This window comes from Chiloscyllium plagiosum, unplaced genomic scaffold, assembly GCF_037043375.1.
Source record: "Chiloscyllium plagiosum isolate Xiang-an unplaced genomic scaffold, Cpla_swu_hap1 HiC_scaffold_36, whole genome shotgun sequence".
NCBI classification, from domain to species: Eukaryota; Metazoa; Chordata; class Chondrichthyes; order Orectolobiformes; family Hemiscylliidae; genus Chiloscyllium; species Chiloscyllium plagiosum.
This window is the reverse complement of record NW_028270174.1, coordinates 30956375-30983718: the sequence shown is the minus strand read 5'-3', so window position 1 is coordinate 30983718 and position 27344 is coordinate 30956375. Positions and strand designations below refer to the sequence as shown.

Genomic DNA, 27344 nt, shown 5'->3' with positions numbered 1-27344 from the left:
GTAACTGATGAAAATGTGTTGCTGGAAAAGCACAGCAGGTCAGGCAGCATCCAAGGAACAGGAGAATCGACGTTTCGGGCATAAGCCCTTCTTCAGGAATGAGGAAAGTGTGTCCAGCAGGCTAAGATAAAAGGTAGGGAGGAGGGACTTGGGGGAAGTGGGAGGGGGAGTTGAAGTGTTGAGCCACGGGGTGGTTGGGTTGGTTGGTCCGTCTTTAATTTCCGATATGGCTAGGAAGAAATGTTTGTTTAGTGTATGGATTCTTCTGTGGATGAAGAACAATAGAGGTCCTTTGCAGGTCTGTGAGAGTGTTGTCCTAAGCTGGGGTAGGTCTAATTGCAGGGAATGTAGGTAGCGGCACATGGCTGCAAGCGTGGAGCGGAGGATCTGGAGGGAGGTCTGTTGCTGGAGGCAACAACCCAACCCAACCACCCCGTGGCTCAACACTTCAACTCCCCCTCCCACTCCACCAAGGACAGGCAGGTCCTTGGACTCCTCCATCGCCAGACCATAGCAACACGATGGTTGGAGGAAGAGCGCCTCATCTTCCGCCTAGGAACCCTCCAACCACAAGGGATGAACTCAGATTTCTGCAGTTTCCTCATTTCCCCTTCCCCACCTTGTCTCAGTAAAATCCCTCGAACTCAGCACCGCCTTCCTAACCTGCAATCTTCTTCCTGACCTCTCCCCCCCCACCCCACTCCGACCTATCACCTTCACCTTGACCTCCTTCCACCTATCGCATTTCCAACGTCCCTCCCCCAAGTCCCTCCTCCCTACCTTTTATCTTAGCCTGCTGGACACACTTTCCTCATTCCTGAAGAAGGGTTTATGCCCGAAACGTCGATTCTCCTGTTCTCTGGATGCTGCCTGACCTGCTGCGCTTTTCCAGCAACACGTTTTCAGCTCTGATCTCCAGCATCTGCAGTCCTCACTTTCTCCTCGAAGAGTGTAACACTGATGCCTAGTTAAGTAACATCTTGATAAGGATTTTTAAAAATAAGGCAGTTATGCACCCTAGGATGTAAACATGTATCTTATTAATTAAAAGCCAAGGACTGGTATTTTGTAGTCATTTATTTACTTATAGAAAGGAATTTAATAGTTGATATTAAACTGTGACTTAAAAGCAGGCATCTTTTGTGTTAATTGCAATCAGCCAATCTCTTGAACACACTGCCAGAGAGTAACTCAAGACTGGCAGGTGAGCCATGTAAGATCAATACATGATAAATTTTACCAGATGGACCAATGCAATTGTAGATATTTTAACCAACCTATTTCAGGTATAGTAAGACACAGCTTTAAGGCATGTGGGACTTGAATCCGGGCCTTCTAGTCAAGAGGTACCACTGCAGTACAAGAGTCCTACCTATGCAACAATAGATTGTCGAAGATAAATTCTGCTCACTAGTTTTGTAAACCTTCCCCTTATACCAAAAAATGACTTGAAGCTTTAAACACCTTGTCCGAGGTACCATTTTAAACCCCCCCCCCCCCCCCAGATGAAATTGGCGATGCCTTTCGATATTGATAGGATTGTAGTCTATGTTGGTTTCGGTTACTTGTCCGGATTGTGCTCATTCGCAGTTCATTTGTTCTTTGTGCTTCGTGGCGCTGGTTTAATTCGGAAACGGGTTTGAACAAGGAACGTCAGAACAATAGCAACACGGGTGAGCGGGGAGGAGATTAGCGGCCGTGAGACGTAATGGTGAGAGTCAATAGGGTGGTGCTCACTGATACCGCAACGTGACAGTGCCGGGGAGCTGTTACTACATGTTGACATTCTGGCTGGGTGAAAGGGTAAATAAACCCAGCGATCGGCGCTTCGCTCCACTACTACAACAACAACTACACAGCAGCAACAATAACGGACGCTGCGTGAGACCACCGCGCGCCCCACTCTCCCTCCCTTTTTGAACTGCTGCCGAGTTCCAATCCGATTCCCTTCATTTATTTCATTGAAGCGTTTAACGTTGACGTTATGACGTGACAATAACACCGCGCCGGGGGTACGCTTGCCTGCTGCTGTCGTCCGTATGTGTTTGAATCGGCGATCCGTTGGCTTATGTTTTAATCAGCTGTCGAAAACGTCTGTTGTCATTAAACGTCTTTTTTTAAAAAAACGACGAAAACAATAGCGGAGGCAATGTACTCGTTTTAATCGGGTGGTTCCATTGATTATAGGCAAGGGGCAGCTCCTCCTCCTGCTCCCACCCCCTCTGTGGTGTAAAATCCGTTGTCCGCCGCGCTCTTGTCGGTGATGCTGCGGTCCTTGCTGCTTACATAGTCAGCACCCTCACGCGGCGCCGCTCGGCTCGCTCGCGCTCTTTCCCTCTCTCCTTTCCTCCCTCCAACCGCCGCGGCCACCGGGGATGTGGGTCAACCCGGAGGAAGTAGTGTTGGCCAACGCGCTGTGGGTGACCGAGAGAGCCAACCCGTACTTCATACTGCAGAGGAGAAAGGGACATGGAGAAGGGAGTGGAGGGCTGGCTGGTAAGTGTCAATACCTACCTACCTACGTGTGTGTTTTTTAATTGATGCTCATCTGAGAATGCAAACGTGCGCCAGCTGAGTGATTGCGAATGGCTGTCATTTACTGTTTGTGTACTCTCTCGCCCTGCCTTACCTCGAATACATAATTTTACTGAATGCAAATTCTGCATTACTATATTGCCATTTAAGGGTACGTAAAGTTTTTGTTCAGCATTTTCATCCACAGTCTCTCAGTTCAGCACTTGTTGAGATATGTTCGTCAAAAACCACATATGACTCGTTAAATGTTTGGGATTAATTGTCTATTTGGATGCTGTGATTATCTAACAGATCGGAGTACCCTATTATTGGAATATATATGTATTTTGGATTTAATTTAGTGACATTCAAATGTGGGAAATTATTGAAGAACTACTGTAAATGATGTCCCAAGATTTTCTCCTTTGATCAGTTTTCTCTGACAAAAATAATACTTTCGTCTGGTATTTTTACATGAGTACACTTCAGCCCGTTGGAAATAGTTAGTTTTAGTGGTGTGGACAATTGTTAAAATTCCCCCTTTTCCCTTTGAGATATTGGAGCCAGTGTGCTTCCAGTATGTGTAAACTTACTGTTTTTCATTTATCCCTTCTGTTAAGCTGAGTTGTTTTTGACATAGAGTCATAGAGTCAACCCATCCATGCTAACCAGATATCCTGAGTTGATCTAGTCCCATTTGCCAGCATTTGGCCCATTTTTCTCTAAACTCTTCATATTCATGTGCCCATCCAGATGCCTTTAAATGTAATTATACCCACCTCCTCCAGTTCCTGTGGCAGCTCATTCCATACATGTACCACCTCTGCTTGAAAAAACTGCCCCTCAGTCTCTTCAAAATCTTTCCACTCTCTAGTTGTGGACTGCCTATCCTGGGAAAAAGACCTTGGCTATTCACCCTATCTGTGCAGATTTTATAAACTGCTATTAGATCACCCCTTAGTCTCTGACGCTCCAGGAGAAAAAAAAGCCCCAACCTATTCAACTTCTCTCTATAACTCAAACCCTCCAATCCCTGCTACATCCTGTAAATCTTTTCTGAACCCTTTCAAATTTAATGACATCTTTCCTATAGCAGGGAGGCCAGGATTGAATGCATATTTCAAAACTGGTGCCGGAAAATCACAACAGGTCAAGCAGCAACTGAGGAGCGGGAAAATCGATGTTTCGGGCAAAAGCCCTTCTTCAGGACAAGGCGCCTCATTTTCCTGCTCCTTGGATGCTGCCTGACCTGCTGTGCTTTTCCAGCATCTCTCTAATCTTGACTTTAATCTCCAGCATCTGCAGCACTCACTTTCGCCTAGTATTCCAAAAGTGGCCTATACAATGTCCTGTGCAACTGCAACATGATATCCCAACTCCTGTACTCAACACACTGACCAACGAAGGCAATCGTGCCATATGCTTTCTTCACTACCGTCTACCTTTGACTCCACTTTCACAGAACTGATTACCTGCACCCCAAAGTCCCTTTATTCTGTTTTAACAAAAGAATTCTGGACAAGATTGTTTAGTGCTCTCTATAAATAAGCCTGATGCGAGCTATTTATAGTGTTGTGATTTTTATTGGCAAATTCTGCAAGTATCTTTGTATGGCTATACACAGCTTTGCTACAGACTGTAAGGCTCTTCTTTGTATTGTAGGTTATCATCCCAAGGGCTTCCAGGCAAAAGCTTTGCTTCCTGTGTTATCAGATCAACCTTTTATTGTCATGTGACCAAAGCTGTGTCTCAGTCTAGAAACCATTGAATATAGACGCAGAGCTACAATGCACCTTGTTTAATGGTTATTTTTAATCCTGGAAAATCACATTGTTAGAAAGCAATTATCCTATATTTCAGCTTGAAACAATCTTTAATCTGAGGAAACATTAAGTCCTGAATAAGAGTTGCTATCTACTGGTTTAATTCATGTAAACAATAATATTTTGGGAGACTTTCTTGAAGTTAATGCTAATGATCCTTTTACTTCTGGTCTCCTACATAAATGCCAGTTTGAGTCTTATCATCATTTGCTGAGTAAAGCTTTATCTGCTCTTTCCCTGTTAAATGCATCAAAAATGAAAAGACAACTAATTTTTTTCTGTTTAAAATGTATTTCTTTGACAAAAATATTATTACCTACTAGAAAATTATATCTACTATTTTGATAGTTTTTAAAATTAAACTTGTAGAGGTAGATGCTGCTTTTCTGAGGTCAGCCAGCTTTGGATCAGCTTTGGACTGTCAAAATGACAACTCCAATGAAAATCTATTGAGCTGCTCCCGGCCACACATGTCTCTGAAGTCTGCATCACTGAAAGTCAGTTTCAATAAATCTGAAAATTCAATATTTTCTGGAAGATAATTTTATTTTATAAAGGTACTACACAATTTCAAGTTCTTAGACATTAAGAAGGAATTACAACTTTTGTAAAATCTATACAGTCTGTGATATTTTCCTTTCTGTTTCTAAAATAAATAGGAACTGCTCACCCCAGCATAAGTTTACTGACATCGTTCACCCGCTAGTCTACTCATGACACCACTGATTTGTAGTCCAGGACCAGATGAATGCTTCTTATTTATTTTTCCAACAAATTTAGAATGCTTTTTATTTACTTTCCCAATCCACTTGTGTTCAATCCAAGGGAAGTCCTTAATGTCTGGATTCAATGCATACTATTAGAGGGTAATTGTGGTCAAATGGGAAAACTATATATTCAGACTCTTTGTACCGCCGTCACCACCACCACCTTCAAACATTGACAGTTTACATTTCCAAGTAATGTGATGGAGACAATGGGGACTACAGATGCTGGAGAAATCAGAGTTGATAAATCGTGATACTGGAAAAGGCACAGCAGGTCAGACAGCATTCAAAGAGCAAGAGATTACTTGTATTTTGTATTCATTCTCATCTTAGGATTTTGTGAGTTTGTTGTTTTGGTCATGAGATACATGTATAAAGGAGTCGAGCATGGATTTGAGAGTTGTGATGTATGAAATGATATACTATGCATCTTTGTGGCTCAGGAAAAATACTGTTTTTGTTTTATTTAACAGCATTGTATGTTTATTTGTAAATTAGTGGACGAACAACAATAGTGGAGTAACAACAGCAAATCAACTGAAGCACAATGTCTGGAACATAGAACAAACTGGGCCATATCATTTATAATACTTCACATTGGTTGTGCTGCCATTGTAGCTTCTGATTCTTGCACTTTATTGAGATAAGCTGACAGTAACTGATGTAGCAGTGCTATACACTTGCAGAGGATTTTTTTTGAAGTTTCCAAATAAACTTGTATTGTTAGTCTTCAAAGCCAGCCAAAGACAGGATACAATTTTAACTTTGTTAATATAACTATTTGAATTAGATAGTCAATCTTCGGTGCTACAGATGGAGTGCAGCCAAATGTAGTCTTTCTGTGATTAAAAACAGAAAATGCTGGAAATATTCAACAGTTAGACATCTCTGTGGAGAGAAGCAAAGTTCCTGGTTGTGATGAATGGTTAACTCTCTTTGCTTGAATGTACTGCCTGATTTTCTGGATATGTCTGACCTTTAGTTTTATTTTGGATTTTCAGTATCTGCTGTCTTTATTTAAAATCATGCTGTTTGTTCTTATGTTTCTATGTAACAGTTTGATTTTGTGTTTGTAGTCAAATAGCAAAACTGAGGAGATGTAGTGGGTTTTTTTTAAATAAACGTAGACATCTAAATTTATAACGAAGCAGTTGACAAAAAAATCTATTCATGTACATTATCAAAATGTATTTTACCTCGCAGGCCAATAACTTAAAACTAAGTATTTTTGAGGACCTTTTCCAAATGCCTGTGATTGGTGCTACTTCCAACTTAAACAAGTTAGCATCAACAAACATGGTTAGGATGCGTCCAGGGTTCAGGATTATTTCGGTGTGAAAAAGATATGAACATGTAAAAAGTTCATAAATTGTATTTTTTTTAAGAGGATTTCAGAAGTTGAGATGTATCTTCATCCTGCATTTGGCTACAGTATTATATGTAATACTGTACTTGTACTGTACTGAATATGTAAAAGTCTCCTGAGAAGAGCTGTGCAACTTTCTTAGAGTGCATTGGGTTGCCTGGTTTTGAACATCTTTTAATTAAATCCTGAGATTAAAGTAGAATTCCATGTTCAATTTGACACAAGTCAACATCATGAATCCTACCCAATCCATGAAAAAACTAAACTCTATCTTTTGAAGCTGTTGAAAAATTACTCCAAAAGTAAAACAAACCATTTCATCATCATTGAAGGCAAGGTGTTTAATTTCTGCTATCTTAGTAGCATTTCTTTTGACTAAATTTTAAATAAATTTGTGGGAAACGTTTCATCATCACATTGTGAGCTGTAATGTAATGGAGTGGAACATCCACATGTTTTCGAACTTGATCGATTTTTTTTTTACTCTATTGAGATTAGTTAAATTGTGCTTATTGTAATACAAATGGTTGATTCACTATGTAAGATTTATACCATTGCGATGGCTGAGAATTTATCCCTTTCTTCCCTAACTTGTTAATGATTTACTGTCTTACCTGCTTGAACTAAACAAACCCTGTCTTTATTCATATTAGTGCAAAGTACTACAGATGATGGAAATGTAAAATAAAGGTAAAGCCTGCTCTAAATACTCAGCAGGCCTAGCAATATTTGTCGAAAGGTGGTGTGTTGGGGCATCCTCATGATGCTCATGCTCGAAATGTTGGCTGTCCTGCTTCTCGGATGCTGCCTTATCGGCTGTGCTTTTCCGGCGCCACACTTTTCAAATCTGATCTCCAGCATCTGCAATCCTCACTTCCTCCCTGATGAACAATTGTCAACTTGAAACACTAATTGATTCCTTCCCCACAATGCTGGCAGACCTGCTGAGTAGTTCTAGGATTTTCTGTTTTAATAAAATTATCTAATGATATCGGAAATTTTTAGTTTTTTTTTTCAAATTTTGAGCTTTAGTGGATGTATAATATTTTGTATTCAAATTGTTATGATTCAGCAGTCACAAAGTGTAATTGGAGCCTCCCGGTGACTTTTTAAACTTACCGTTTACCAGTAACACTTCCCTCCAAGCAATAAGGAGAGTAATGCTGAGCATGCAGATCACACTTTCACTTGTTTAGTTGTATGCTTAGGCCAAAATTATGCAGATGTACAGTGTTTAATATTTTTATAATAGTGCTAATGAAACTGAATAGCTTATCTAAATGCTTTTCTCCAGGTATGATGTGGATGTGCCAGTGTTGGACTGGGGCAGACAAAATCAGAAGTCACGCAACACCAGGTTATGGTCGAATAGGTTTATTTGAAACCTCAAGCTTTCGGAATATAGCCCCTTCATTAAGTGAAGTGAGAGAGAAGCACACAGGCACAGAATTTATAGGCAGAGAGATCAAGGGCAGAGAGAACAAAAAATTATACAAATGGTGTGAGTGGGGTGTCAAATAATAAGTCTGTGCAGGTGATCAAAAGTTTCAAATGGTGTGAATAAAGTGTCAATAGCTGAATAACAAGTGAAGGGATAACCTATAATCAATTAAATGAGACAGAGATAATTATTAAAAAAAAAGGTGCTGCTGGAGACAAACCTAATGACTGGAATAACATGATAGGTATAAGGTTTGCATGCCAAGATCTAACCAAAGTAATAAGTAATCCAAAACTGTACCACATTCACACCATTTGTGTGATCTTTTATTCTCTCTACCTATAAATTCTGTGTCTGTGTGCTTCTCTCTCACTTCACCTGATGAAGGGGCTATACTCTGAAAGCTTGTGATTTCAAATAAGCCTGTTGGACTCTAACCTGGTGTCATGTGATTTCTGACTTTTTTCCAGCTAGAAATTGTATTTCTTCATTTGGGAACAGATGCACACAAAAGTGGATCTTGACTACAGAATATTTGCTATTGTATACCTTTATTGCATTCTTCATCTTCAACATTTTCCCAGAAAAATAATCTTGCAGTCTGCCATACCTGTAGCTTTAAGATATGGTTTTATGCTCGGTTTTGCGGTTACTATTGCAAGATTTCACTTACCTTGAAATAAAACTTTTGTCATCTTGTTGTAGATATTTTGAGGTTGTACCTATAGTTGCTGCAGAGATGGGAGACTGCTACAACCATACACTGTTGCGGTTTAAAATACCCTTGATCAGCTTGAAAAGAATGGTACAAAGTCATATAAAACCATGGACTGGAAACTAAGGTTGTCTCTGGTCTGTTTCTAAGGCACTTCTGTATATGATAACTCTTGGTAGCTCAATGACAAAGCCTTTTTTTTGACTGGATCAATATTTTGTAGTGACACAAAGAAAACGCTTAGAGTCTAGCATCTCTTGAAATCCATACAATGTGGAAATTTTTTAATGTTAGTTCATTTGGAGTGAAGATTTAGGAAGGAGGATCTGCATTGCGAACATGAATTAGGCCATAATTTAAAGGGTTATAGTCTCTATTACCTGAGCTAGTCACAAATTGTCATCAGGTACATAAAATTAGAAAGATGAACATATTGCTCAAAAACTGATGTGGGAGAAGTGAGATCTGGTTTGACAGCCACTGGCATCAGTACTGGGTAAAATGGGCACTGCATAGTGGGGTCAATCTACAGAATTCTGTGCCTTACAATTGTGTCCTCCACAATCACCTGATGAAGGAGCGGTGCTCCGATAGCTGGTGTGCTTCCAATAAAACCTGTTGGACTATAACCTGTTGTTGTGCGATTTTTAACTTAATCAAGTCATGCAATAGTTAGACATCACCTTGGTTCAAGAGATCAGGATGTAGAATTGTTTTGAGTGGAGATGAGGAACAGTAAGGGAAAGAAATAACTTGTGGGAGTAGTTTGCTACTCCTCTGACAGAAAAATCAATGTGAGACAAAGTGTACTAGAATTATATTTGGGTGCTTATGGTAATGGGTGGTTATAATCATAGGTGATTTTAAATTGCATATAAACTGGAAAAGTCACATTGGCAGTAGTAATAGCCTGGATGAGGAGTTCATACAGTTTGTTAGAAGAGCATATTTTGGAACCAACCGGAGAGTTGGTTATATAATACCAAGTCTAATATAACGTAAGAGGACTAATTAATGACCTCAGAGAAAAGGCGTCCCTAGGAAGCAGCAACCACACTATGATTGAATTTTACATCTAGTTTGAAAGGGAGAAGCTTGCATCTTAAGACTAGTATTTTAAACCTAAATAAGAAAAGCTGATCTTGCTAAAGTGAACTGGCATACTAAACTGGCAGTTAGATCAGTACAGATGCAGTTGCAGATATTTAAAGGGATATTTCAGAATACTCATTGTCAAAGTAGAATCTTTCTTTAGCATAATTATAAAGGGAGGACCTTTTATCTATTGTTTGAAAAAGCATCAAACCAAAGAACAAAGTAGATACTTGTGGAAAGGAGAGTGACATGTCAGATTAGTCAGAATATAAAGAACAGTAGAAAATGACTAAAAGATTAATCAGAAGGAACAAGTTCAAGTATGACAGGAAGCTTGCTAGAAATGTGAAAATGGTAGCAAGAGTTTCTACTGGTACCTCAAGGAAAAAGTAAAATGTGAATGTTGGCCCTCTAGAGTGATAATGGTGAGTTAATGGTAGATAATAAGGAAATTCTAGCAAATGAAATGAACAAATTTTTTGCTTCTACGTTCACTATAAAGGATAAAAAAATCCATCAATAGATGTAAAACAGGAGGTGGAAGTGAGAAAAGGAACATGATGAAATGACAGTTTTGAGGGAAGTGCTACTAAGCCAACTGATGGAACTGTAGCCTAGTAAGTCTCCAGACCTAGAAGAGGTTGCTAATGCGATAGTATTTTTTTTTATGTTAATTTTCAAAAATTCACTAGATTCAGGTAAGGTTTCATCAGGCTGGAAAGTAGAAAATATAACCCCTCTGTTCAAGAAGAAGGGAGGCAGAAAACAGGAAACTATAGGCCAATTAGCTTGATGTTTATCATCGAATCAGCCATTAAAGAGATTAGTTTCTACCCACTACAGAAATGTAATTAGGAACAATCAACATGGTTTTGTTAAGGAGAAATCATGTTTAATCAATCGTTTGGAGTTCTTTGATAGAATAACAAGCACTTTGGATTAAAAAAGGAGCCAGTAAATATACTGTAGTTGCATCTCTCAAATGCATTTGAGAAGGTGCCAGATCAAAGGTCATTGTGGAAAATAAAAGCTCAAGATGTATGAGGTAATGTTAGAATGCAGAGAAGATGGGCTGACAGAAAACAGGGAAAGTATAAATGGATCTTTGACTGAATATGATGAGTAAAGTCCTGGAATGATCTGTGCTTGGGCCTCAAACTTTTACAATTCATATCAATGACTCCTATGAGGGAGGGAAGACATTGTCGGAAGCGTGTTATGAAAAAATCATAAGGAGGAATGTAGATGGTTGGATGGGTGAACAAATGGGTGGACAAATCGAGTATAATGTATGAAAATGGGCAGGAAGAATAAGAAAGCAGAAACTTAACTATATGGAGGATGACCTCAAAATTCTGAAATGCAGAGAATTTATTTTTCAGTGCATGAGATACAGAACTTGAGTATGCAGGTTCAGCATGTAATCAACAAGGCAAATGGGCACTCTTTTAATAAGAGAGGAAATAAACATGTAAGTAATTATGTCACATTTCAATTATATAGGATATGGATGAGACCACATCTTGAATACTGTGTGGAGTTTTTACCTCCTTATTTAAACTGTTGGAGGCACTTCATAGCAGATTACTTGCAATGAGTGGATTGTTTTATAAGGACAGGTTGGACAGTTGGATTTGTTTCTACTAGAGTTTAGAACAGTGACCTTTGATTCAAAATCCATTTGCCTCAGTTCCGAGTATACTTAATAACCCAACTCGACAGCCTGAATTCCACAGATTTGGTACCCTCTGAAAGAAGAAATTCTTCCTCATCTATCTTAAATGTGCCACCTCTTATTCTGAGATTATGTCCTAAATTCTCCCACAAGAGAAACAACTTCTCTGCATCTAACCTGTCAAGTCCCTGAAGAATTTTATATATTTCAACAAGGTCACCTCTCATTCTTTTAAATTCTAAAGAATACAGGCCCAACCAATTCAAGCTCTCCTCATAAGACTGCCCTTCCATATCTGATAATGTTCATGTGAAGTGTCTTGATTAGTAACAGTCTTGTCTAAGTTATTGGCAGGCATTAAATTTCCATTGAGTGAGATGGTACAAATTTAGTTTTGGATTCATGGTGTAGAAAGAAAAATGATCTACAACAACAACATTTAGACAAGGCAGACATCGAGTGATTCCTTTTGCCTATTGGCATGATGCAGAACTATACAATATTGCACACGTTAGCATAATGTACCACGCTAACAATGAAGCAGGCGTTCATCCAAATAAGTTGAAGTTAACTTGGGTCATTGATAAAGTTTTCAAGTTTGAATTCACTTCTTGATTTGTTTTTGTTTTGGGATGAAGAACGAATTTTGATTTCATGCAAGAAATACCAAATAAGATAATTGGAAAAGTTGTGTTCACCATTGACACTGTAATTCTTAACTGTATTTTTCTGTTTAATTTCTTCTTCATTCATTCATTGGATGTGGACATTGATAACTACGCCAGCAATTATTGGCCATTTCTAATTGCCCTTGAAGGTGGTAGTGATCAGTTACATAATGCCTAAACATGATCATGGATATTCAAAGTGCTGAATAATCAGATGAAGCAGAGTGTATTATTCATGTTCAGTTTGCAAAAGCAAATCCTGTTTTTTTGATTTTTTTTTTAGAAGAATACAGCACAGTACAGGCCCTTTGGCCCTCGATGTTGCACCGATCCAAGCCCACCTAACCTACACTAGCCCACTATCCTCCATATGCCTATCCAATGCCCGCTTAAATGCCCATAAAGAGGGAGTGTACACCACTGCTACTGGCACGGCATTCCATGAACTTACGACTCGCTGAGTAAAGAACCTACCCCTAACATCTGTCCTATACCTACCACCCCTTAATTTAAAGCTATGCCCCCTTATAATAGCTGACTCCATACGTGGAAAAAGGTTCTCACTGTCAACCCTATCTAAACCCCTAATCATCTTGTACATCTCTATCAAGTCACCCCTAAACCTTCTTTTCTCCAATGAAAACAACCCCAAGTGCCTCAGCCTTTCCTCATACGATCTTCCTACCATACGAGGCAACATCCTGGTAAACCTCCTCTGCACCCGTTCCAGTGCCTCCACATCCTTCCTATAGTATGACGACCAAAACTGCACACAATACTTCAGATGCGGCCGCACCAGAGTCTTATACAACTGCAACATGATCTCAGGACTCCGGAACTCAATTCCTCTACCAACAAAAGCCAGTACGCCATATGCCTTCATTACCGCACTATTTACCTGGGTGGCAACTTTCAAAGATCTGTGTACATGGACACCAAGATCCCTCTGCTCATCCACACTACCAAGTATCCGACCATTAGCCCAGTACCCCATCTTTTTGTTACTCTTACCAAAGTGAATCACCTCACACTTAGCTACATTGAACTCCATTTGCCACCTTTCTGCCCAGTTCTGCAGCTTATCTATATCCCGCTGTAACCTGCCACATCCTTCCTCACTGTCAACAACTCCTCCGACTTTCGTATCATCCGCAAACTTGCTCACCCAACCTTCTAGCCCCTCCTCCAGGTCATTTATAAAAATGACAAACAGCAATGGTCCCAAAACAGATCCTTGCGGAACATCGCTAGTAACGGCACTCCAAGATGAACCTTTACCATCAACTACTACCCTCTGTCTTCTTCCAGCCAGCCAATTCCTAATCCAAACCTCCAACTCACCCTCAATGCCATACCTCCATATTTTTTGAAGTAGACTACCATGGGGAACCTTATCAAACGCCTTACTAAAATCCATATACACCACATCTACCGCTTTCCCCTTGTCCACCTCCTTAGTCACCTTCTCAAAGAATTCAATAAGGTTTGTGAGGCACGACCTGCCCTTCACAAAACCATGCTGACTACCCTTGATCACATTATTCCTATCCAGATGTTCATAAATCCTATCCCTTACAATTCTCTCTAAGACTTTGCCCACAACAAAAATCAAGGCCAATGGCTCTGCAATCTCCTCCCTTGCTTCCCAGAGAATCCTAGGATAAATGCCATCAGGCCCAGTGGACTTATCTATTTTCACCCTTTCCAGAATTTCCAACACCTCTTCCCTACATACCTCAAAGCCATTCATTCTACTTAATTGTGACTCAGTATTCACATCAGCAACAATGTCCTGTTCCTGAGTGAATACTGACGAAAGTGTCTCCCCAATCTCTTCAGCCTCCACACGCAACTTCCCACTACTATCCTTGACTGGACCTATTCCTAGTCATTCTTTTATTCCTGACATACCTATAGAAAGCCTTAGGGTTTTCCCTAATCCTACCAACTAAGGACCTTGCTGCTCTTAGCTCTCTCTTCAGGTCCTTCCTGGCTACCTTATAACTCTCAATCGCCCCAATTGAACCTTCACGCCTCATCTTTACATGGGCCGCCCTCTTCCATTTAACAAGGGATTCCAATTCCTTATTAAACCACGGCTCCCTCACACGACCCTTTCCTCCCTGCCTGACAGGTACATACTTATCAATAGTTGCTCCTTGAACAAGCTCCACATATCAATTACGCCCTTGCCTTGAAGCCTACTTTTCCAAGCCACGCATCCTAAGTCATGCCTCACCGCATCATAATTTCCCTGCCCCTAGCTATAACTCTTGCCCTGCAGTGCACACTTATCCCTCTCCATCACTAGAGTAAAAGTCACCGAATTGTGGTCACTGTCCCCAAAGTGCTCACCTACCTCTAATTCTAACACCTGGCCTGGTTCGTTACCCAGAACCAAATCCAGTATGGCCTCACCTCTTGTTGGCCTATCTACATATTGTGTCAGGAAACCCTCCTGCACACATTGGACAAACACTGACCCATCTAACGAAGTAGAGCTGTAGCTTTCCCAATCAATATCAGGAAAGTTAAAGTCCCCCATAACAACCACCCTATTACTTTCACTCTTCTCCTGAATCATCCTCGCAATCCTTTCTTCTACGTTTCTAGGACTATTAGGAGGCCTGTAAAAAAACTCCTAACAGGGTGACCTCACCTTTCCTATTCCTGACCTCAGCCCAAACTACCTCAGATGGCGAGTCTTCATCCATCGTCCTTTCCACCGCTGTATTACGATCTTTGACCAGCAATGCCACACCTCCCCCTCTTTTACCCAAACCTCTGACCCTACTAAAACATTTAAACCCTGGAACCTGCAGCAGCCAATCCTGTCCCTGTTCTACCCATGTCTCCGTAATAGCCACAACATCGCAGTCCCAGGTACCAACCCACGCTGCAAGTTCACCTACCTTATTTCGTATACTTCTTGCATTGAAGTATACACACTTCAAGCCACTTTCCTGTTTACAGGCACCCACCTTTGAGATTGATGCCATGTTCCTAACCTCCTTACACTCCAGGTCCTGCACCCTAAAGCTACAGTCTAGGTTCCCATGCCCCTGCAGAGTTAGTTTAAATGATTTCTGCAATAGACCAAGTACTGTAACAATTTATGGGCAACATGAAGTTGCATAAGACCTCTGTTGTCTCGTCGTTTAACATCACTTACTATTGTATGCTATATTATTTTGAGGCTCCATTATTGGTAAAGCACATCCCATTAACTTTTCTTAATATTCATTCATGACTTCACTGCCGAAGCCAGCATTTATTTCCCTTCCCTAAGTCAGCCACATTGGTGTGAGTCTGGTAGCTTTCTTTTAAAAATATTGGTGAACCAGATAGGTTTTTCCAATTTTCGACAATAGTGACATGGTCATCATTAGACTCTTAATTCCAGACTTTTCTTTTTATTGGATTCAAATACCACATCTGCGATGGTGGAATTTGAACCCAGGTCCCCAGAACATTACTTTGGTCTCTGGATTAACAGTGCAGCAATAATACCACTAGGCTGTTGCCTCCCTTCCACGTCAGCATACATTGGCAATAAAGCTGTAATAGGGTACCTTCCAATTCTGCATCCTGCCAATAGAATTCAGCATTTTGTTGGAAGTTCATGTTGACCACATGAATTCCTGAACTATATTCAGGAGAGTTTTGTCCCCTGTCTGTCATTTTTGATTGTTCTAATACATAATTGAGAAGATGCAGAAAAAGATTGAGTAATTTCAGAGATGAGGAACTCCAGTTATATGATAAACTGGAGAAGCTAGAGTTCACTTTGGAGAACAGGATATTAAAGAGTACTTTAGTTAGAGCTGCTAAAAGTCATGACGGCTGTAGACTGTAGATAGAGTTAAACTCTCCCAATTGTTTAACTCTTTAATATCCTGATCACAATTGACTGGTAAACAAATTATTGGTGCAGAGGAAGACTTTTTCTTATGCAGCAAATGGTTAGGATTTTAAATGCATTACCTGGAAGAGTATTCAATTATGGCTTTAGAAAGAGAATTTGGTAAGAGAAAAAAATCACAGGGTTATGGGGGAAGGATGAGGAAGGCCTGGCAAAGACATTATAGCTGAACATCTGCTGTGTTGCAACCTTTCTAAAACTTATTTTGTGAACTGTTCAGCCTGCCATTAAATGTTCTCCGTTATCCACAATGTTATTAAAGTTCCTAAAACATTTTCTAAATATTATTTATAATATTTGACATGTTTTGGATCAAAAGATTGATGGTTGTGAAATTCAGTTTTGTTGTTGTGGTTCTGTTCGCCGAGCTGGAAGTTTTTGTTGCAAACGGTTCGTCCCCTGGCTAGGCGACATCATCATCAGTGCTTGGGAGCCTCCTGCGAAGCGCTGCTTTGATGTTTCCTCTGGTGTTTATAGTGGTCTGTCCCTGCCGCTTCCGGTTGTCAGTTTCAGCTGTCCGCTGTAGTGGTTGGTATATTGGGTCCAGGTCGATGATGTGTTTGTTGATGGAGTTTGTGGATGAATGCCATGCCTCTAGGAATTCCCTGGCTGTACTCTGTCTGGCTTGCCCTATGATAGTAGTGTTGTCCCAGTCGAATTCATGTTGCTTGTTGTGTGCGTGTGTGGCTACTAAGGATAGCTGGTCGTGTCGTTTCGTGGCTAGTTGATGTTCATGTATGCGGATTGTTAGCTGTCTTCCTGTTTGTCCTATATAGTGTTTTGTGCACACTTCACATTCAACAACCAGATATACGAACAAATCAACGGAACACCCATGGGATCACCAATCTCGGGACTCATAGCAGAGGCAGTTATGCAAAGGTTAGAACAAATAATCCTACCACAAATTCAACCCAAACTCTGGGTCAGATATGTCGATGCCACGTTTGTAATCATTAAAAACACGGAAATAGAAAAAACACACCGGATCATCAACGCCACACTCGCAGGAATCCGATTCACGAGAGAAGAAGAAAAGGATAGCCAACTCCCATTCCTAGACGTGATGGTACAGAGAACACCGAACGGAGAATTCACTACAAGAGTATACAGGAAAGTCACACACACAGACCAAGTCCTAAACTATGAAAGTAATCGCCCCAACACACAAACGAAGCTGCATCAGGACACTATTCAAAAGGGCCACAACACACTGCAGTACACCAGAACTGCAAAAAGAAGAAGAGGAACACCTATACAAGGTATTCGCCAAAAACGGATACCCGCGCAACTTCATCAACAGATGCCTAAGAGAAAGACCACGGAATGAGGACATACCACAACCAAAAGGACTAGCCACACTACCATACATCAGGAGCATCTCAGAACTGACAGCCAGACTACTGTGACCCCTAGGACTCATAACGGCACACAAACCAACAGCCACGCTCAGACAACAACTCACCAGAACGAAGGACCCGATACCCAACATGAGCAAAACTAATGTAGTGTACAAAATACCATGCAAGGACTGCACAAAACACTATATAGGACAAACAGGAAGACAGCTAACAATCCGCATACATGAACATCAACTAGCCACGAAACGACACGACCAGCTATCCTTAGTAGCCACACACGCACACAACAAGCAACATGAATTCGACTGGGACAACACTACTATCATAGGGCAAGCCAGACAGAGAACAGCCAGGGAATTCCTAGAGGCATGGCATTCATCCACAAACTCCATCAACAAACACATCGACCTGGACCCAATATACCAACCACTACAGCGGACAGCTGAAACTGACAACCGGAAGTGGCAGGGACAGACCACTATAAACACCGGAGGAAACATCAAAGGGCGGCACATGGCCCAGTGGTTAGCACTGCTGCCTCACAGCGCCAGAGATCCGGGTTCAATTCCCGCTTCAGGCGACTGACTGTGTGGAGTTTGCACGTTCTCCCCGTGTCTGCGTGGGTTTCCTCTGGGTGCTCCGGTTTCCTCCCACAGTCCAAAGATGTGCACGTCAGGTGAATTGGCCATACTAAATTGCCCGTAGTGTTAGGTAAGGGGTAAATGTAGGGGTATGGGTGGGTTGCGCTTCGGCGGGTCGGTGTGGACTTGTTGGGCTGAAGGGCCTGTTTCCACTCTGTAATCTAATCTAATCTAATCTAAGCGCTTCGCAGGAGGCTCCCAAGCACTGATGATGTCGCCTAGCCAGGGGACGAAACGTTTGTAACAAAAACTTCCAGCTCGGCGAACAGAATCACAACAACGAGCACCCGAGCTACAAATCTTCGCACAAACTTTGAATTCAGTTTTGTGACAAGAGTGCATTCATTGCAGTCAAGTTCAACAGTTATCCCCGTAAAGGCACCTGAAAGGATGTATTCTAGGATACTAAAAGAAATAACTCCAGAAATAGTGGTGGTAATTGTCCAAGAATCCTTAGATTCTGGAAAAGTCTTGAAGGTTTGGTAAAATGGCAATGTTACACCTTCTTAAAGGAAAAAGACAAAAAACAAAAGGTACTTTTCAGCCAATTACCTTCATGTCTGTTACAGGAAAATGCTATTGTCTATTATGAAGTATGTAATAGCAGAGCATTTAGGAATATGTAATGTGATCAAGCAGCATCAGTATAGCTTTATGAATGGGAAATCGTACCTGACAAATTTATGAAAACTTCTTGAAGTAGCAAGCAGAATAGATAAAGGGGAACCAATGGATGTAATAGATGTGGATTTCCAAGAAGTGTATGTTAAGGTACCACATGTTAGGCTATGTAAAAAGATAATAGTCCATGGTGTTGGGGTTGGTCTATTAGCATGGATAGAGAATTGGTTAACTAAAGGAGCTAGAGAGTTAGGAAAATGAGTATTTTCAAGTTGGCAGTCTGTAACTAAGGAGTGCAAGAGGAATTAGTGCTGGGGCCACAGTTATTAACAATATATGTTAATGTCTTGAATGAGGAAAGTGAATTTACTGTCACCAAGTTTGTGGATGACCTAAACTTAGATGGGAAGGCAAGTAGTGAGGATGATAGAAGGAGTCTGCAGAGAGATCTAGATAAGTTAAACAAGTGGGCAAAAACTTGGCCAGTGAAATATATTCTGGAAAGATGTAAGGTTATTCACTTTGAAAGGGAAAATATAAGAGTTGAATATTATTTAAAAGAGCTGCAGAAAGCTGAAGCCAAAGAGAATTAAGAGTCCTCGTGCCTAAAACACAAAACCAGTATCCAAGATCAGCAGGTAATGGGGAACACAAATGAAATGTTGGACTTTATTTCAAAGGAAATGGAATATAAAAACAGGGAAATCTTGCTAAAATTGTGCAATGTGCGCATTAGATTACATTTGGAATATTGTGAACAGTTTTCGTCCACTTATTGGATGTAGTCTAGAGAAGGTTCATTAAATTTATCCTGGAAATGGAGCGTTTATTTTTTTGAAGAGTCGTTGAGTTGGTTTGGCTTGTACTTATTGAACATAGAAGAATAAGAAGAGACTTTATTGAATTGTGAAATACAGGCACATTCTCTATCTGGTCTATGGTGAGTGCACCTTAGAATCATAGAATTCCTGAAGTGCAGAAAGTGGACATTCAGCCTATTGAGTTTTCAGTTCGGAAGAGCATCCCACCCAGACTTGGCCTCCAAACCTAACCCGAAACCCTGTTTTTTACCATGGCTAATTCAGCTAGCCTGCACATCCTTTGACACTATGGGGCAATTTAGGATTGCCAATCTACCTAACCTGCATATCTTTGGACTGTGGGAGGAAACTGGAGAACCTGAATGAAACCCACACAGACACCGGGAGAACATGCAAACTTCGAACAGACAGTCGCACAAGGCTGAAATTGAACCTGGGTACTAATGAGTTCTGAGCTTTCCCCTCCCCACCCCAAAGAAAAACCGTATTCAAACTTCATAAAGGGTCTGAAGTGGTGTTCATAAACAGTTGTTGTTTTTAGAGTTTAAGAAGAAGAGATGTTTGTAGTGCAGTGGTAGTGTCCCTAATTCAGAGTCACGAGACCAGGGTTCAAGTCCTACTTGCTCCAGACATGAATCATTACGTCTCTGAACAGGTTGTTAGAAAACATGAGATTGAGTGTAATATATCCAAGTTTGTCGATGATACAAAGCCAGGTGAAAATGTAAGCTATGAAGAGGATGCACATCGGATGTTAAGGGATATAGACAGCAAAAGCGAGTGTTCCACGAACAAGGTGGATGAAATATCAGCTGTTTATAGTGTGGTGCTGTGGAGTCTGTCGACCATGTACATATTAGTTGTGAATGGGTGCAACCCCCTTCTTTAATTATTTGAAGAGTTTTTTTAGCTTTTCATTGTAGTTTAGCTCCACTGTCCTAATCTCTAGACATCTCATGTAAGGTCCAAGGTGGCCATTGGAGGGGATCATAGTTGTCAAATATCTGTCCCTCTTCCATGGCTATACTCATGCCCAGCAGTCTTTTGAGAGAGAGCATGTTGTCTCCACTAACACTCTTGATGCTGTTAGAGCAATGTGAGCACCGTAGCAAATAGAATGCCTTATTTTCACCTCCAACTCCATTTTGATTTAGCTCTCTCCTCCTCTCCCTCAATGCAATTGTCATTGTTGTGCATTTTATGTAAATTGATCAATTGGAAACAATTGATGTAGTGGTATGGATAATAGATGAAAGTACCATGTGTGTTTTGGGGGAAAAGCTGTTCAGTTGTGCATGCATTGTGCACTTCTGGATTTTAAGAAAACATTTTAAAAAAAGGGGCTGTTGTGCAACAGTAGTGTCCCTACCTCTGAGCTAGGAGACCCAAGTTCAGCTCCCACCTGCTCCAGAGTTGTATCTTAACGTCTCTGAACATGTTGATTAAAAGGTATTTAGAACATGAAAAAAGGGCCCAATTGGTGCAGTGGTAACGTCCCTACCTCTGGACCAGGAAATCCAGGTTCAAGTCACACCTGCTCCAGAAGTGTGCAGCAACATGTTTGAACGGGCTGATTATAAATATATTTAGAGGGCTGTTATGATGTATGTTACTGAAACTACCTCTGAGCCAGGAGGCCTGGGTTCAAGTCTCGCCTCCAGAGGTGTGTAATAACAACTTTAAATGAGTTGATTAGAAAATTTCTAGAATAGAGAAATGCTATTCTCTTCTGTGAAGATATTCTTTTTCGATACAAGTGCCATATGAATTTAAGACCATACGTTACAAACCTCAGTACTCCGATTTAGAATGTATTCAGCAATGAGGCAACAATGATAAATCATTGTTCTGAGCTTTGGAAAGCAGGCATTTGTTGTAATCTGGTTTAATTGGGTGATGGCAAGTAACATTCATTCCACACGTGCCAGATAATGACCACCTCCAACAAGAGAATTGAGCCATTTTTCCTTGATATTCAATGGCAGTGGCATTATTGAATTCCACCACTATCAACATCCTTGAGGGTTACTGTTGACCAGAAACTGAACTGGACTAGCCATATAAATGTACTGGCTACAGGAGCAAGTCAGAGGCTAGGAATTCTGCGGCAAGTAACTCATATCCTGACTCCCCAAGGTCTATTCACCAACTACAAGGGGTGTGATGGTTACTCCCTGTTTGTCTGGATGAGTGCAGCTCCAACAGCACTCAAAGCCTGACATCATCCAAGAAATGGAGAGAATTTGATTGATTGGTGCCATATCCACATGCTATCCACTCCACCACCAATGCTCTGTAGCAACTGTGTGAACTACAGAAATTAACTAGCCTCCTCAGACAACACATTCCAAACTCTGACACCTTTCATCAAGGAGGACAACGGCAACCGATGCATGAGAACATCTCCACTTGCAAGTCATCATTCCGACTTGGAAGTGTATCGCTGAGTCAAAATCCTGGAATTCCCTCCCGAGTAGCATTATGGTTCTGCCTACAGCATATGGACTGCTGTGGTTCATGAAAGCATCTTGGCAGCGACTTCTCCAGAGCAACAATACATCGGCAATAAATGCTGGCCCAGCCAGTGATGCTCACATTCCACGAATAACTTTTAAATCTAAGGGAAATGGATCAAAAGACATCATAATGTAAAGATGAAAACAGTCCAAGCAAGGAGCATATAATCTCGAAGAAATTAATTGTATTGTAATTTTAAGCACTTTCTAATTTTCACATTTTCCTAATTTCGCAACTTTCATTATCACTCATGAATTTCTCATTACATTGCATTACTTTGCAGTTGTTGGATCACATGACCAACTCAAATGTTGCCATATTTTTCAATGTTTCAGATTATTAGACTTACGAAAAGTTTGTTTTCATGTGTAAAGAGTGAGAACGAGTTGTTAAATAATCTTTTAAATTATAGCTACATTTTGACAGAAGAACATTTATTTGCACAATAATGACATACTAGACATTCTGTATTTAAATTATTTCACGTTATACTTTAACTTCATGTAAGAATGCGGTACTTATCAGTATTTTTAAGAGAAACCTTTTCAAATAGTCCATAATAATTTTCATTAGTAGACTAATTTCTTTTCATAGCTAGAAAACAAGACTGATTTAGGATGAAAGATTTGAACATGAACTTTTTGCAATATTTAGATACCAAGTAACTGTGTGTCCATTTATTTAGTTGTAATTACTGGAATAACTTGTCTTGTTTTGGGGCCTTCACTGCAGGTTTGCTTGTTGGGACACTTGACGTTGTATTGGATTCCAGTGCTCGTGTTGCACCATATAGAATCCTTTACCAGACTCCTGACTCCCTAGTCTACTGGACAATTGCTTGTGGTAAGTGCTAAAAGGATAGCTCATTGTTATTGTGCAGTTTGGATATTAAAACCTTACAATCGCTTTGTTCTCCCTCTCTCCTTTCACCCTCCCCCTCGTTCCTGGATCTGAACCCAGAGATGGAACAATATTTGGTAAAATTTGCTTTTGCTCAAATCTTGATAGTGCGTGTGCTAAGGTTAATATTTTGCATCATTTATGAAGTGGTATTACATCACGTTGTAGTGCTCTACTTGCCCAATAAAATGCTTTCACCTTTGAGGACCCTATTTTGAATTCAATGATGCATCTAAAAAGGTTTGAGTAGTATAGTTAAAATTTTAAAAAACTTTGCTGCAACAATGGTTTCTTTTTGTTTCCTGCGTATCTTTTGATGGTGTGCATTGCCACCTTTGGCATGAGCTGTTTCTATTTTTTTTAAAAAGAAATAATTTATGCAATTTAGCATATTTTAGGTGAAAATGGCTATTTTGTAACTTATGTCAATTTATTTTCAAATTGAACATACTGTGTTATTTGTCTTTGATGTGTGGTCTGCCTTTGGCAAATTAGCTTCATCTTTAGGCATTTCCAAATACCTTGCTTCATTTTAGACTTTATACTCCACCTATAAAGATTTCAATTATCTTTCTAACTTACTTAACAGATGCACATGAGGTACTCCTGGTTTGTTTAATTGTAAAATTACTCTAAAAATTACTCCAGTGTAATACTGCATTTATGTTCAAGTGCTAAATATATAACCGAGGTGATATTAGTATTTCTGGGATGGATTACCACTTCAAGACCTGCTTGTTTGCTTTGCTACCTGGGGTACAGTATTGGACAAGAACATGAGAACTAGGAGTAGAAGTTTGAAGTCACCTCTTCAAATATTGCCATCTTTGATTTGATGTCCTTTTTTATTATGGCTCTGTGAAGTATCTTGGCAATTTGTTTGCAATTTAAATGCAAATTACTGTACTGACAAAAACTATGAAGGACTGCATAAACTGAAGATTCCAGAGATTTGGGAGCAGATTAACATAGTGACCATATTCAGAAAAGGGTTACAATGGATAACTGAGGTCCAAGGAAAAATAACAGGAATCTGTGTGAAGTAAAGGAATGTGTCCGACTGTGTGTGGCGTGGGAAGCCCAGCCATTGCTGGAGATTCTGTTTCCAAAATCAATCGGGTAAGAGTGAAGCAAATTCAGTCCCACAAATTTGGAGGATAGGAGTTGAAAGAAATTATTATGGTAGACCATATTAGAGTTTGCAGAAAGATTGGTGCAAAAGAATAAGCAACTCATTCTTTACTGTTGAAGGGGGTGGGTGGAGGGGGGGGGGGGTGGAGTAAAACAAAATGTTTACGAATTAGCCTGACATTAGTAAAAGGGAAAGTGTTAGGAATAGAATGTGGTAAACGTGATATTTTTTGCATTATAAGATAGAATCAACGTGGATTTACAAAAGGGAATCATGTTGGAGTTATTTTTGAGTGTGCAATTGGCCGGTTGGATGAGGGGAAGCCAGTGAATGTGGCACATGTAAATTTGAAAAAGATATTTGAGAAAATACCACATGAGGCCATTACAGTATATTAATGCAGTTGGAATTGAAGGGTTGAGGACTGGTTACTTAACAGAAAATAGGTAGCGATAAATAGGCTATTTTCAAGTTGTCAGGCAGTGAGTATTGGGTTACCACAAGGATCAGTGCTTTGCCTCAGGCAATTGGCAATCTATATATCAGTGATTTAGCTAAAGGATTCAGCCATGATCTATCAAAGTTAGATGACCTTATAATGGTTAGCAGGTGTGGAGCGATGGTGGAAAGCAAGTTGTGAAGGGGGCCCAAGGAATCTTCAAAGAGATATAAACAAATTTAGTGGATGACAAGATGCCTCAATGGGATTCAATGTGGAACTTATTCGCTCTCTATTAGGAAGAATAGAGAAACAGAATACCCTTTAAAAGGTTGATAATTAGTAAATGTTCATATCCAAAAGCATTAGAATGTCCTTGAACACAAATCAAAGTTAGTATGCAGATATCGCAAGTCGTAGGAATATGTATAGAATATTAGCTTCTGTTGTAAGAGGACTGGAGTGCAAGAGCAAGGAAAACCTTTGCAATTATTTACAGCTTTGGCGAAATCATACATGGAGTATTGTGATAAGATTTAGTCATCTTACTTACGAAAAGATAATATAACTTAGTGAATTTTTTTTCGCATTTTCTTTAGATTATTTCCTGGGATGAAAAGATCTTGCTATGAAGAAAGATTTGAGTAGAATTGGTCTCTATTCTCTGGAGTTCAGTTGTAACAACTGAATTGTGTAAAATTCTTTGGAAGATTTGACAGTGCGAGTGCTGTGAAGCTCTTTACTGTGGCTGTAAAATCTAAAACTAGAGGATTAGGATCGAGTTACTTTAAGGTTGAAACTTTATTGCTGGAACAGCACAGCAGGTCAGGCAGCATCCAGGGAACAGGAGATTCGACGTTTCGGGCACAGGCCCTTCCTCTGTGCCCGAAACGTCGAATCTCCTGTTCCCTGGATGCTGCCTGACCTGCTGTGCTGTTCCAGCAATAAAGTTTCAACTTTGATCTCCAGCATCTGCAGACCTCACTTTCTCCTCGAGTTACTTTAAACCAATCTAAGTTGGTTGAGTTTTTGCAATTCTATACTCCAGACAGCTATTATAATCAAGATGATAACTGGTGGTTTTTTGAGTGATAGGAATGTGGCTTGGTAAGTGTGAATATTCAGTCAGCTCAGTTCTGATCTTATTGAAGGACATGATCTTGAAGAATTGTATGGCTGACCTCTACTATTTATTGCATTTCAACCATGCTGGACTTAAACTTTATGAAATGTTGAGCCCAGTCAATGTTCAATGAGCACTACAATACCTGTGAGGTTATAATGCTATTGAACACTGTGGTCCTAATATCAACATTGCACACTTTCTGACCAGATTTGGTGTTAAATGGTTACCAAGTATGTATCTGCTTGGACTCCCAACAATATACATTAGCCTTCTAATTGTGGAAAAGCAGTATCCAGAAGCCCATGCTGCACTTACCCAAAGATAAGTCGTCCTGGCTGTAGTTAGAATCTATTGACATATCTATAGTTACTATTAATAATCTGGGTGGTAATCTGGGTGGAGCTTTCAATTTCAATAGGTTTGTAAAATGGGCAGTAGTGAATTTAGTCTGCCTTCAGCATCTTTTCAGGTACAACATTCTAGTTTGTAAGCACTTGCTGTGTTTTATTTTTAAAAAAAAATTATTTCTGGATCGTTTGCCAGTCACATTAGGTTTGTGTCCTCTGTTTCTTGATGTTTCCACAAGCTAAAATAGCTTCTCTACTAACACTGTATAGGTCCCTTATGAATGTGAATGCCTCTGTCAAATCTTCTCATTAGGGTGAACAGCCCCATCTACTCCCAGAATCCCCTCCAACTCACTAGCTATGGCACCCCGATATTCACGGATCCTGTAACATGACCATAAACAATGCGTAAGGGTGCCTGTGTTGATTTTACATTTAGGACATCCTAATGCTCCTTTCTTGAACTTTGCCAACAGTTCTGGAGCCATATGGGCCCTGTGAAGAATCTTCGACTTGTTCTTTATTACATAACAAGATTTTCCTCCCATTCTCCCATATGTCCTCCCATGCTTCAAACGAAATTTCTTCTCCTAGTTCCTGACTCCAGACTCCAGAGTCTTTCCATATTCTCCAGGTCGCCCCTCTCTTTATCAGACTTATAGGGCTGAGCCAAGAGCGTGGTCTTTCTCTGCATGTAGTCCCTAATCTGGAAATAATTGAAGAGGTCCTTACTAAGTAGTCCATACTGGTGACTTAATTGGTCAGAGGACAACAGGACCTCTTCCTCAAATAAATCTCCCAAACAGGAGACTCCCTTGACCTCCACTGACCCCGGCCTAAATCCTGGGGCTCCAACTAAAGGGGTAAACGGTGACGTCTTAGGTGAATTTATGTAAGAGAGGCCAATATCTCCCTCATTTTAAAGAAAGGAAAAGACCCTGAGGACTGTGCCTTGTATTGACCTATCTCATTGCTCAATGTAGATTTTAAAATCCTGTCAAAGATGCTGGCCCTGAGATTGGAAAAGGTGCTGTCCACTATTATAAAAGACAACTAGAAAGGCTTATTAAGGGCTGTAGCTCTCCTAATAACATTAGGAGACTGTTGAGTATAGTACAGCAATGCCAGCAGAGGTTAATTCCAGGTTTGGTGGTCTCCTTGGATTTCCCTCACCCTGCCGCATTATTCTCCACACTTTGACCATGCTTAGGGTAATAGGGCTTTTACAATGCTCAGCCATGGATTTCATCCTACCCATAAACAGTAAATTATTGAGGGGACACCTCACCTGAGAAGCCTTGATGTCAAGCCATATTGACCCCAGATCCTTGCACACCTTGTCACCTACATATGACAATAGGGCACCTATTTGATATCGCTTCAAATCTGGGAGATTCCCCCCCCCCCGGCCCCACCATACTCTGCATGAGCTGCAACTTAGTAAATTTAATGA

General features: G+C 40.3%; 1 protein-coding gene across 1 annotated transcript in view; it reads left to right on the top strand.

Annotated features, from left to right (window-relative positions):
• The first annotated feature begins 1827 nt into the window (after positions 1 to 1827).
• The window catches only part of tbc1d9 (TBC1 domain family, member 9 (with GRAM domain)), a 75304-nt gene continuing 49787 nt past the window's right edge, over positions 1828 to 27344 (top strand). The window contains exons 1-2 of the mRNA XM_043674139.2: positions 1828 to 2496; positions 22680 to 22790. Of these exons, the coding sequence (XP_043530074.2) occupies positions 2376 to 2496; positions 22680 to 22790 (232 nt within the window). The 5' untranslated portion in view covers positions 1828 to 2375. The remainder of the gene's footprint in view (positions 2497 to 22679; positions 22791 to 27344) is intronic.